Here is a 13,626-nt window from a genome sequence, read left to right as displayed (position 1 = left end):
ATGAGCTTGATGGGTATCATCTATACAGGGGCCTGAATCTGAATTGTTGCTTCTACTACCCATTAAAAGGCCTGACTTAAACTTATCTGTACAGGTTCCTGACTCAGACTTGATGTTTGCACCATCTGTTTAGGTCTCTTACTTAGTCTTAATGCCTGTACCATCCATTCAGGTACTTGATGCTTCTACCACCCATTTTGGGGGGGGGGTGATACCTGATACACTTGATGCTTGTAAAATCTACTCAGGTCCATGGCTTACTCTTGATCCGCATACCATTCAGTCAGGCATCTGACTCAATTTTTATGGTCTTGCCATTCACTCAAGTACCTGACTCAGTACTGATGCTTGTAGCAACCATTTAGAATTAACATCACAGCAATCCCGAGAGCTTAAAACAGATTCCAAGCACAGTCAGAACCAAATTTGCATACAGAGGACATCTCAATTTTGTATAATATCTGGGGGGAACTGTGTTCTGCAATCTTACCACTGTAAGCAGACTGTCCCTTGGTCTACTTAATTATATGCAACACTTTGCTGCCTTCTGTCACAAGCTGCATATCAGCTTGCAGGCAGGTACCTCACCGGACCCCAAAATGCTACTCAGTGGGGAGTTAATAATCAGTGACGTGAGGAAAAGATAATTAAAATATTTTGCTTTCTCTGGAGCTTTGTCTATATCTCCAACAACAATGTTTCTAGGATGAATATTAAGGAGAGTGATGTTGCCCGTGTATATCGGCTAAGGATGGCAATAGTGCATGTTTATGGCACTAAGGATGGTGATGTATATATGCAAGTGTATATAATGAGGACTTTGCAGTGATGATCACTAGTGACCACTAGTAAACTGACCTTTTATACTCCAAATATTACTCCAAATATTTTATCTCCAAAATAATTGAGAATCTAGTAAAGGTCATTTTAACAGAAACTTGAAGTTTGTATTGAAACTCGAAATGTATTTTGCCATAAAGAAAATCCTCTAGACCAGGGGTAGGCAAGTTCGGTCCTAGAGAGCCACAGTCCTGCAGATTTCAGCTCCAGCCCTGAAAAAAAACCTCACCTGCCTGTAGCCTTAGTAATCCTGAAGACCTTGATTAGCTTGTTCAGGTGTGTTTGATTAGGGTTGGAGCTGAACTCTGCACGATTGTGGCTCTCTAGGACCAAACTTACCTACCCCTGCTCTAGACCATCCAAGATGAAAAGGTACCCAGAATACAGATTTGATTTGTGTTTCAATATATAAAATCACAGTTGAGTTGGAAGACCTCGGCCATCCCACACAGAGTAATCACTTTCCTTTCACAGTTACAGTTCCCCATAGCTTTTTGCAACTGGAAGTTTTCAGTCCATTGTGGGAGATATTTTTCATGTTCACAAATCCTCTTTCTGTGTCGACTTGTCACCTGGGTAGCAGATGCTCTTACCCGGCGGTTATATAAAATCATTAAGTTTCCAACTGAGCAAGATTTTACACCAGCACAAGGATAAGAGATAACATTTCAGTGGTTCTGAAATCCCTTCTTTAACTACTGCAGCATTTAGATATGTATTTAAGACTATTTTCTTTAAGATATTAAAAATACTGTCCAGCTTGTCCTTCTAAATATTAGGCAAAGGACAGTGATATGTGAGTATCAACAACTTGGTGATACTCTTAGCACATTGAAAATGACATTTAAAACACATTTGTTTGATAGTGGTTTTATTTTAACCCAGTTTCTTACATTTTATTGCAATCTGTCTTGAAGTCTGATTCTGGTTTCTGTTCTGGTTTATCTCTTAGTAAGTACCCATGCACTCCTTCTGGAGCCACGGACTGGTTCACTCCATCGGTTGACCACTCCATCCTCGAGATCTTTAAGAATGGAAACTGGAGCATGCAGAATCCATCTCCAGATTGCCAGTGCAGCACTCCCCAAAGGAACATCATGCTGCCAGACTGCCCTCCTGGTGCTGGAGGATTACCACCACCACAGGTTAGTTCCAATCTGGCAACCTTTGGTGTTTGATAAAAGTAATAAAGAAATTCAATTTCTACGGAGAGAAAGAATTGAAATTGAAGAATTGAAATTTCGAATGTTGGTGGATGTTAGTGTGCGTTGATGTGTCTTTAAGACAGTTAGGGGTATTTACGTGTGTTTAATTGTGATTGTTGCTGTAGGATGATTAGTGTTGGTGGTTTGGTGGTTTCGTGAATGTTGCATCTTAGCCTTTTTATAATGTATATATTACTACATTTAGCATTTGGCTCAGATGTTGTCCTTTTTTGTAATAAGATCTAACACAGAAGGAACATTTAAAAACTGTGCATCATCTTAGATATGGTAAAGGTTTCTATGAGGGGATGTTGCTCAGTGTCTGTGCTTTATGACAATCAGGAGGTTTTCCACCACAGGCAAGTCTTCAAGACAGAGAACTACTCAGTGGTTGCTTTGTTTTGTCTAATTACTTTCAAGACAGGTAAAAAACAAATGGCTGGTTATGGAATGACTGTTTGTTGCATCTATTGTTTTAAGTGATTTGCCCCTCAGATGTTCCACAGCCTTAAATGTAACTATAAAAAGTATTACTAAATAGTGGAAATGTAAAGAGTTAGCAAAAGTGGACAAACAAAATAGCGCTAAAGTGCTAATTTAGAATGCTAATATAACTCATACTGAGGTTTTTTTCCACTTACTTTATTAAGATTGCTTGACTAAAGACTTCAGAGACCCATGTGTTTTGTCTCTGTATTATTTTATTCATTAATGCGACATCAGGACGTCTTGACAGGAAATGCTTACACCGTTTGTTTCAGTCACCTGAAAATATGTCACTTTCCATCAGACAGTTTGTTCGGCTTATAATCAGTCTAAAACGAAGCACTGCCACATATCTTAGTGCACACGACGATTCAGAGTCCTCGAAACCCTGTCTTTGTATTACATCGATAGCATCTCACGATAACTCGAACCGCTGAACATCACACGGAATTTTCCACACGGTTCAAGTCAACGGCAGCTCGGCAGGATTCTGTCAAGATTTTTAAAAAGGCACAGTGACAGATCCGTCAGCCGGAAGCGCATGCTGAGCAGGCTGTAAACCTTTAGCTGCATTGAATTGCTATGCTAATGACATCTCAAGTGTAAATGGAGTGAAGTTTCCTCTCTCACTCCAAACCAGTTTATTTTTGCTTTGTTGCTTTGGCACAAGGGAGGAGGATGTACGTATGACTGAGTACACACACACACACACACACACACACAGAGTTGACCCAGTTTGCGAGCCTAGTCTTAACTCGAGTCATTGCAGTATGACGAAAGAATCTCATACCAAAACGGGGGTGAATTAAATGCTCAGCAGCTAAGGTTCTGCACTACTGATTGAGTTATGAGTCCAAATCCCAGGACTGCCAGAGCACCACTGTTGGGTTCTTGACAAGACCCCTTAACCCTCAACTGCTTAAGTCTGCTCTTGTATAAGTTGCTATTGCTCTCTGGTCTCTGCAGCATAAAAAATGCTGTACTCCTCTATCACCATCTGGCCAGGATGCAATAAGCCATCTTTCTTATGCCTCATGAGCATTACTGCAGATTTAATTACGCCACACACACACACACGCAAAAAAAAACACAAAACTGTTGATTGTGGTTTGATTGCAAAGAACATGCTCATGCTAATTCAAATGATCTTGTGCTCAATAAATAATGCCTTCTAGTTTGATCAGCTTTTGCTTACTCTGATTACAGTTAATTGACAGAGAGTGTTAAGGCTCCAATTATGCTGCTCATTTAGAGGAGCCACTTGGGTCATTTTACAATGTTTGGCTCCATATATAAGCTTCAGTAAGGTGTGAATTTCTTCAGGTCGAAGGAGGGTGAATTATGAATGAGGATAGTTATGTGCAGATAATTCAATACGCACAACATCGGGTCACCTGCCTTAGTCACGGAAACTAAGATGATAAAATTGGGTCCATTTGTATGGCAGAACGAGGACAGGTGTTTTTTTTATGGTTTCGTATTTCGGATCATTCTGAAAGAGGAGCTATGTATCTTCAAAACTCCCATTTATTCATTCATTCATTCATACATATGTTTTCCTGAACCCTGGGCACAATCCAGGAACAGGACTCCAGTTGATTGAAGGCCAACATGCACATACACAGTCTCACACTCATTCATACCTAGGAACAATTTAGGCTCACTAGTTCACATTCACCTCTCTGGTAGTTGGGAAGAAACCTGAGAACATGGAGGAAATACACACTGACACAAGGTGTATCTGTGAAAATCCACACAGACAGAAACCAGTTATAGAATGCTGTTGTATACTAGATTGCATATTCATTGTAATAGATCTGCTAAACAAATGTAGGTGTTATCATGTTAACATTTGAAATGATATGTCGATTTATTAAAATAATATAAAAATTGTATATCAATATACAACGATCAGGCTTAACATTCTGAGCAGTGAGAGGTGAAGTGAATAACACTGATTATCTCCTCATCATGGCACCTGTTAGTGGGTGGGATATATTAGGCAGCAAGTCAACATTTTGTCCTCAAAGTTGATGTGTTAGAAGCAGGAAAATGGAAAAGCGTAAGGATTTGGGCGAGTTTGACAAGGGCCAAATTGTGATGGCTAGACGACTGGATCAGATCGTCTCCAAAACTGCAGGCCAGTCTGGGTGCCCATGCTGACCCCTGTGCATCGCTGAAAGCAGCAACAATGGGCACATGAGCATCAGAACTGGACCACTGAGCAACAGAAGAAGGTGGCCTGGTCTGATGAATCACGTTTTCTTTTACATCATGTGGACAGTGCGGGTGCGTGTGTCCGTTAACATTTAGTTGTTAGTCTGCTGCTAACATTTTGGTGCCAGGTACCACAGCACACCTTCAGGAGTCTAGTGAAGTCCATGCCTCGACAGGTCAGGGCTGTTTTAGCAGCAAAAGGGGGACCAACACAATATTACGCAAGTGACCATAATGTTATGCCTGATCTATGTATGATCCTAAGCTTTGTTGTGCATGTTCTTGCTACTTCCAAAAAATAGTGGATTAGTGAATCCAAAATTCCCCTAGGTGTGAATAAACACTCTCTAATTGACTGACATCCCTTCCAGGGTCAATTCCCATTTCACTCCCAGTGCTTCTGGGATAGGCTCCAGATCCACCATGACCACGATCAACCACGTACTGAAGATGAATGAATGAATTAATGATCATAGCTAAATAAGAGATCACAGGGATATGAGGTGAAAAAGAAAGATACTTGGATACATGCCACTCAGGTTTGTTAATTAAATTTTAATATCCATAGCAGTCCTACCAGAATATACCTTCTCTACCCTGGAAGATAAACTGCTGCATACACGTACCTGTGTTTGCATTAATCATCAATACACAATTAAAAATCAGTGTGAATTAGCAAGCTCCCAACCATCACATACACATCTGTCAGGCTAGATGGGTCTGTTATAATCTTTATCAAAATATGTATCTCATCCATGCAGTCTAGATGGACTGACACAGAATTACACTGTAATGAGAGAACTGAGAGCAGATTGAAATACAGAGGCAATATTCTTCTTCTACCGTGTCTGTTCATAGAGAATCAGAACCAAATTTCCAATCTCACGCTATTAACGTTACTCCAGGGTGACAGCGTGTGCTCAGGTTTGCTCAAGAGTGTGGCAGAATAGCAGCCATGAAGTATGGGAACACAAAGATGCTCTTAATTATAGCAACAGAGAACCAATCAACACCTCTTGCTCATATGCATATATGAATCTCATTAATCAACTCGAAGGACAACTGAGTCAACAAAGTTTTAAGCTGCTTACAGACTGAACGTGTGTGTATGTGCACAGTAAGAAATGGTGATGAGCCTCTTACTGATCTGTTAATTGCCAATTATGACCCTCTCTCCATCACCCTCTGTGCAAATTAGCAATTAAATGATGAGACAATGTATGTGTCGTCTCCTGGGTTAAAGATCTCCTCTGCACTTTATCTGTCTGGGTTTTTGTGTTCCTTTTTGTATTTGTCTTCAGGTGCAGAGCAGTGGGTGTGAGCCTCTGTGTATAATCAGCATGTGCCACTAAAAATTGTCTACCGTCTCATTTTCTCATTGTCTCTCCCAATAGAAAACACAGAATACAACAGACATACTGCAGGACCTTACAGGTCGAAATATGACTGACTTCTTGCTCAAGACCTATGCTAAGTCTGGAAAAATACGGTATTTGCATATTATGACACCATAACCAAATCAATAGTATAATATAACACAAACTTAAATCCCTACAAGCCATATCAGCACCCTTACATCATCCTTGGTTCCCATTTACTTGCATCTTGGTCCTCATTTCTAGTCGCCACATCTCTATCATCATAGTCTTTCTCCCCACTCCATCTTCATTTCCATCCCATCAATGAAGACCCCATCTCCTAGCTTATTGCAGTCAGGAAGCCCATATCTCTCCCTACCCCATCCCCACAGGCACTAACCCTGTCCCTACAAGTATCCCTGCAAACTCTATTTAAACTAAATGACTAAAAATATGTGGACACCTGACTATCCTACCTCTATGGGGTCCTTCCTCAAATTGTTGGAAGCACAACGTCTAAATTATTTTTATGCTGTAGGGTTAGAATTAAGATCTCTCATTAAAGGAACTTTAGAGGCTTAAACCTATTCCAGCATGCAATGCAGCTGTGCAAGGTTCCTAAAGACGTTGTATGCCAAGTTAGTTGTGAAAGAACACAACTGGAATGCTTACTGTGCATCAGGTCACCTTGTCTGACATCACTGCCCAACCTTGTGGCTTTATGTGCACAAATCTATACAGGTACAAAATCCAAAATCAAGTCGAAAGCCCTCCCATAAAACTGGAGGTTATTATAACAGCTAAGGGGGCATTAAATGTGGAATGGCATGTTTAACAAGCTTATATGGGTGTGATTGGTCAGGTGTCCATATAGTTTGAGCCATATTACCCCCTCAATGCAGGCATCATCTCTGTACCCATCTATTTCTATCACATCATCACAGGCTCCATCATTTCCCCATCTGTGCAGGTTCCTTTGTCTCTTTCCCTACCCCATTATCACAAGCTTCAGCTCTACTTTTACCCATCTCTGTAGATTCCTTCTCTGTCCATTCCCCTTTCCTGCATGCGTCATCCCCTGTACCCAGTACTCTCCTCTGTACTGCAACTGCAGGCCAAATTTCAATCATCCTACAATTTCAATACTACATTTCTGCCCAGGTTCTATCCCAGCCACATCCTCTTATCCTCCTTCCTGCAGGACCCATCTTTTCTACACTATACTGCAGGGCCCATCTCTGTCCCATTCCCTGTCTTGATCCATAACTTGATGCCTAGTCTGTGTCACATCCACATAAGCTCCCTTCACAGTCCCCACCTCGTATAGGCACTCTCTGCATCCAGTCTCCTCCCTTAATAATGCAGGGTCCATCTCATTCCCTACATCATGCAGCAGTCACCATCTCTGGGAAGTCAAAGCCAAACATAAGCAGGTCAAAATTATGCTAATAATATTCCATATTAGGAAGATAAAGTTAATAGCTAGCAGATCACATCTGTATTTAGGTTTTTACACAGTAGAGCTAGGGAACCTTGAGAGGTGGACCAATTTGTGGAATCGTAGACTATCATACCAGATGCCACATAAGAATGATATTTGGTCAGTTCAACCCATTAAAATCACCTCTTTTCAGGTATGGCGGGATCTCTGTTGGAGATATAAACTCTCAGGTCAAACTGAATGAATCTGAGATCACTGAACTTCTGTCAGACCTCAAGAATCTCTTCAACTCTTCACAGGTAAGCTATCAGACCCAACATTAAACTAACCCTGGACTCTTCTCTACTGTCTGTAGAGAATATTGCGATCATCAGCATATATAAAATAAATATGAAAATATGGTATAATTTTTTTTGTCTTTCTGTGTGAGTTTAAGCTCTTGGGAATAGCCACTTTTACGGTTAAAAAAATAAACCTTCCTTACTCCCTTATTGCTTCCTTCCTTCCTTCCTTCCTCCCTGTGTTCTTTCCTTCCTCCCTCCCTCTGTTCCTTCCTTTCTTCCTTCCTTCCTTCCTTCCTGTGTTCCTTCCTCCCTCCCTCCCTCTGTTCCTTCCTTCCTTCCTCCCTGTGTTCCTTCCTCCCTCCCTCCCTCCCTCTGTTCCTTCCTTCCTTCCTTCCTTCCTTCCTTCCTTCCTTCCTTCCTTCCTGTGTTCCTTCCTTCCTCCCTCCCTCCCTCTGTTCCTTCCTTCCTTCCTTCCTGTGTTCCTTCCTTCCTCCCTCCCTCCCTCTGTTCCTTCCTTCCTTCCTTCCTACCTTCCTTCCTTCCTTCCTTCCTGCCTTCTTTCCTCCAACAGAGCATTGTTACAGAAGCAAAATGCAGAGGAGTACCTCAGCAGTTCTCCCAAAAGCACTTTCTGCTTTCTTTATAAACTGCGATCATCGTCTGGCATAAATTAGAGATAAATGCATTTTGACACTAATCGAATCTCCAGTCTGAGAGAGCCAGTGCGTCTTGAGGCTTTTCAGCCAGAGGTCACTGAATATGTTTATGAGTTATGTATTATTCATAGGTGTGTAAAAGTAATAGCACCTAGATCTGACTGATTTGTGATGTCCAGTCACACACTGCACCAGCTCATGTTCATGCACCTCACCCAACTCCCAGTGTTCCTAGCATTAGCATTTAAATCACATGTAACTCTTAGTGTGTGTGTGTGTGTGTTCAGAGAACTAATGATATTAACCTCTCTCTCTCCTGGTATCTGTGTCTCTTTCTCTATATACTGTCTGTCTTGTCAGAACAACATAACTGAGAAGTTCTTCCAAAACTTGGAGACGCTACTGGTTAATTTGGGAACAAAGGACAACGTAAAAGTAAGGCGCTTTTCTGTTTTCCTCTGTGTGGGCGGAGTTAACACTTAAGTAGGCCTTTATCGTCTTAGCCTTCTCAGTGTTTAAAACCTAACTCACTGCAAATCTGCCACTTTCCTTTCTGGAGATTGTAATATGTTCTGAAGATCACCGAAGAGGGTTGAGCATCTATCATAAACACACACACACACACACACACACATGCTCACCGTGGGTGTGTGATGTAGCATTAGAGCATAGTGGGAGGTCGTGCAGAGCAGACAGAGCAGCACTAATTAGAGCTGTAATGCCAGTGGGGGCTGTGTTCTTCTCTCCCTCCATCCCTCAGTTTGTCTGGTCAATTAGATGCTTGTTTCTTTTTCTTCTCTCTCACACTGACTGCTGATAATGAGTGAAACACTGAGAGCATTATGGGCAATTTAGTCTTAATGATGAGTAAAGAAGCTCGGAATATTAATTACTATCGATTGTCTTCCTCCATGTTTCACCCTGTCTATGCGTGTTTGGGTGTGCTAGGTGTGGTTCTATAACCAGGGATGGCATGCAATTGTATCATTCCTGAACGTGGCCACGAATGCCATCCTCAGAGGAAATCTTCCAGCTGGAGTGCAGCCCAAACTGTACGGAATCTCAGCCTTTAACCATCCGCTTAATCTCACCAAACAGCAGCTCACCGCCACATTGTGAGTATTCAGCCAATCAGGGGCTTTCATAGTGTGTACTGTTATATAACTGTAATCTCTGTCAATGTCCAGCCAGTCAGTGAATGTCTAGCGAGGCAAGGGCATACTCGTATCATTCTGTGAGCGTTCAGCCAATCAGAGGCTTAGCTATGTTACTCTTGAAGGGTTCAGCCCTCAAACCATCAGGAGCCCTCATATAGTTCTCTGCAACTTGTAAGCTAATCAGGATCTCTGATTTATCAACCTGTAACTGTTCATCCAATCAGAAGCCATGTTATGAATGTCCAGCTAATCAAGAGCTCCTTCATATTGGTGTGTTATTGTTCAGCCAATCAGGTTTTACTGTTTATTACCCTTTAAGTGTTAAGTCATTCAGGCTCTGTGATGCGACTGGCTGTGACTGTACAGCCAATCAGGGGTCTTGTATGTCATCCTAAGTTAGTTGAAGCAATCAGATCTTCAAATCAGAGCTCTCATGTATTCCTCTGTGAGTATTCAACCAATCAGAAGCCCTCATAGTTCATTATGAGGTTTATCCTATGAGCAGCTTTCATTATCACCAGATTAGCAAGGTTTTATATCAAACTGTGGACATTTGCCCTCTTCCTCAGAAGGTTTTTACACAATCTTGACCTCTCATGTACTGCACTGTGAATATTTATCATATCAGGAGCTCTCAAACGATCACAGCGTGCCTAACAGATGCTCTAGCTTATTTGCTCCATTATGAGCATTCGGGCAGTGTTCAGTAACCTCTTGTTCCTTGCTCTCGAACATGACATTGTGTGTGAGTGAGTGTGTGTGTGTGTATGTTCCACACTGGTTATTAGTTCATTAATGGCTCCTGTTCTTTGCCCGATATGTTCAAGGTTACCTCATTGGTGCCTAAATAAAGACATCTGGCTGTAGAACATATTAAAGTGTATTAAAGCATAACACAGTCTTGTGGCCTGATTGCGTCCGGCTTTTTATGATAAATGCAGTTCCACATTAGTACAGGGAGCTTATTTAATATAGTTATACCCCTCTAGGTAGTATCTGTGCAGTTGTGTGTGTGTGCTTGTGCATTCTTTCACGCTTAATTGCACCCACCTTGCAAGGGTGTGTTGATGCCGTGTGTGTTGTGAATGAAGATGGATCATTAGGAATCAGGGGTCAGTGTCTGAGACAAAGATGGAGTACTGAAATGTTGCACACCCACAGGGAATGTGCACACACACACACACACACACAGTTCTCTGGTTAAGGGTAACTGGCCGTATCCTATCCCTTTACCTATTGGGAGTTTGGGAAACTTTCCCACTATGTATCTATTAATGATGAATAAAACAGCATGGCAGAACACTGACCTCCTTCGTCTATGTGTGGAGGTTGTGCATTTATCTCTTTACAGGGACCAAATACATGACAGTTTGGACCTTGTGAGGAAATGATACTTGTCCTCATATGTAGCTCTTAATGAGCTTCAGATCTATGGTTAAAGTGAAATAATTGAGATATCCCACCAGTACTCTAATACAAGTGGCCATGTGTGTAGGTTTGGTAGAGGAAAGGCAAGAAGTGAGTCAGAAAGCAAGAAATATCTATCAAAGTTCCAGCAGTGGGAGGTCATAACAGACGGAGTGTGAAAGCAGAGGAAGTCAGACTGCATCCTCCTGCAGCTCATTTCCTCTGAAGCTGAGAGATGTTTCCATATTCATGAAGGTCTCATGAGGGGAAAAAAAAGCTTCAAAAATGGCTTTCATATTGATGGAGAAGTATATATAACAAGAGGAGCTGTAGCTGAGTTAGGTGTAAATTTGATATTGGGTATTTCTGTATTTTCTTCACTTTGCCTTTAATTCGTCATTAAGCAGTTTTTTTTTACCAAAATCTGAATATAGAGTTAGGTAAGAAAGAAACCTTGAGAGGAACCAGACTGAATGTAGCAGAAGAGGCCTTTATTTGTCACATATATATTCCAGTACAGTAAAAAAAAAATAATAATTAGAAACATATTCCAGCTTAGGAAGTAGAGGTTAGAGCACAGGGTCAGCCATGATGCAGAACCCCAAAAGCAGAGAGGGTTATGGGTATTGCTCAAGGGCACAACACTAGCAGCTTGGTAGTGCTGGGGTTTGAAACTTCTGACCTGGTAACCAACAGCCCAGAGCCTTAACCCTTTGAGCCACCACTGCCACAGCCTTTGCTTCATGATACCTTCATGATCACTTTATGATCATCATAGTTTTCGATTACAGCAGCAATATTTAGGTACAAGTCTTCAGTTTCCTGCTATGATTATCAACAGGAAGTACATATATGCAATATGCAACCACTTGATGAACTGTCCATATTGTCTAACAGAAGCATCCTTCGTTTGTTTGTCCTTGTGAGTTCATTCATTTCAGGTAACGTTTATGGCAAGATCATTTTACCTAACAAAATGCCTGTTAGTCAAATAATAACGAGAAAACGAGGAATGCAAAGGCTATTGTGTGTAAGGAATGTGCATGTCACAAAAAATAAATACGTTACCATGTACACTGCACTACGCTCATTTTACCTGCAGGTTGTTAACAGAGTAACATGCAAATTCCCTTCGAACTGGAAAAATTGATGGCGGGTTTTCAAACAGCACAAAGTGAAATGGATGAATACACAACAGGAAGTCTTCTCAGATCATTAAATGGCACTAAATACAAACTGTTTAGTCATTAGTCAAATTCAATCCCTAGGTTTGTGCCATTATATTTTATTGCATGTTGAGGTAACAGGTATGAGCTGTAGATTACAATTTACCTATGATTTCCACAACAATAATAACTTCACATTGTTGCAGACATTCATAGGTTTATTTCTTCTGTAATTCAATTCATTCGACTAAATAGTTTAGCACACTGGGTTGGATGTCTTTAATGCATGGCCTGTGACAGTAAATCATTTGAAATAAATGAGTGAAGAAAGCATGATATACATTACGAAACAGCTGAACCAATTACACTGTTTATCGGCATTGTAAAACAATAATAGTGCAATAAACGGTACATAAATACTCAAGATCTGGCACAATACATACCACTTTTTTTTAATACTGATACTGATAACGAACACCTGAGTATCACTCCAAAATATGTATTTTCCTTTAAAAAATACTAAGATTTCTTTTCTTTTATTTTTTTTAAAAGCAGCTTAAGAAAAGCATAACTTTATGAGTAATTAGAATATTTTATATATTTTATATAAGAAAAATATAAATATAATTTATATATTTATATAATATATTTATATAATATAATATATATATAATTTATAATATAATTTATATATAATAAAAACATGTAATAGAAATCAACCCTAAAAAAAATACAAATCAAGTCTTTTTATATTTAAACATTTCTTTTTCATTTCATTTCATTTTTATTTTATTTTATTTATTTGTTTATATATTTATTTATTTATTTATTTATTTATTTATTTACTTATTATTCATTATTTTCTTCTATCATATCCAATCCACAATTTTTTTTTTACTGCTGTGGCCTAATAGCTTTCCTGGATATCAGACCAGTGCCATCTTTAGTACTGATATATAAAACATGCAATAATTTTGGCCCTCTTGAAAACTGCAGGCTAGTGATACTGAAGTTTTGGGGTTTTGATTTAAAATGTATTTACACTAAAAGTGGAATTCGTACAGTTACCAGCCAATTTCCCATTTTTAATATTATCTTAAGTGGTAGAGTAGTCTTGCTCACTGTAGTCTTGTGTTGCAATGCTTTTGGGAAACCAGTATGTAGAAATCTTATGCATATAGACAATTTGCAGGACTGTGGGTCAAGTCTCAGGTCAACCTAAAAAGTAGTCGATTTCAATTTTGTGTGTGTGTAATTTTTTAATGTCTATATGATGGATGAAACTATATAGAAAGTGGGTGGAATTTTAGATGTAGGGCACATGTGGCACGTGCCCTGCCTTTTGCACTTTGACTTCTCTGTTAAAAAAAAAAAAAAGAAAAAGGAAGAAGCACAGTCAGAGGTCAATA

At 40.0% G+C, this 13,626-nt stretch overlaps 1 protein-coding gene across 5 annotated transcripts in view; it reads left to right on the top strand.

The window, feature by feature from the left end:
• The window catches only part of LOC131349275 (phospholipid-transporting ATPase ABCA1), a 160,837-nt gene that overhangs the window by 104,144 nt on the left and 43,067 nt on the right, over positions 1-13,626 (top strand). For all 5 annotated transcript variants that reach the window (XR_009204058.1, XM_058384830.1, XM_058384828.1 and 2 more), the window contains exons 32-36: positions 1,793-1,985; positions 6,143-6,237; positions 7,741-7,846; positions 8,848-8,922; positions 9,436-9,602. Coding sequence is in view for 4 of the 5 variants with exons in the window: in XM_058384830.1 (XP_058240813.1) it covers positions 1,793-1,985; positions 6,143-6,237; positions 7,741-7,846; positions 8,848-8,922; positions 9,436-9,602 (636 nt within the window). In the remaining variant the exon portion in view is untranslated. The remainder of the gene's footprint in view (positions 1-1,792; positions 1,986-6,142; positions 6,238-7,740; positions 7,847-8,847; positions 8,923-9,435; positions 9,603-13,626) is intronic.

This window comes from Hemibagrus wyckioides, linkage group LG29, assembly GCF_019097595.1.
Source record: "Hemibagrus wyckioides isolate EC202008001 linkage group LG29, SWU_Hwy_1.0, whole genome shotgun sequence".
In the NCBI taxonomy this organism is placed as follows: Eukaryota; Metazoa; Chordata; class Actinopteri; order Siluriformes; family Bagridae; genus Hemibagrus; species Hemibagrus wyckioides.
The sequence above is the reverse complement of the archived record's forward strand: the minus strand, read 5'-3'. Positions and strand labels throughout refer to the sequence as shown.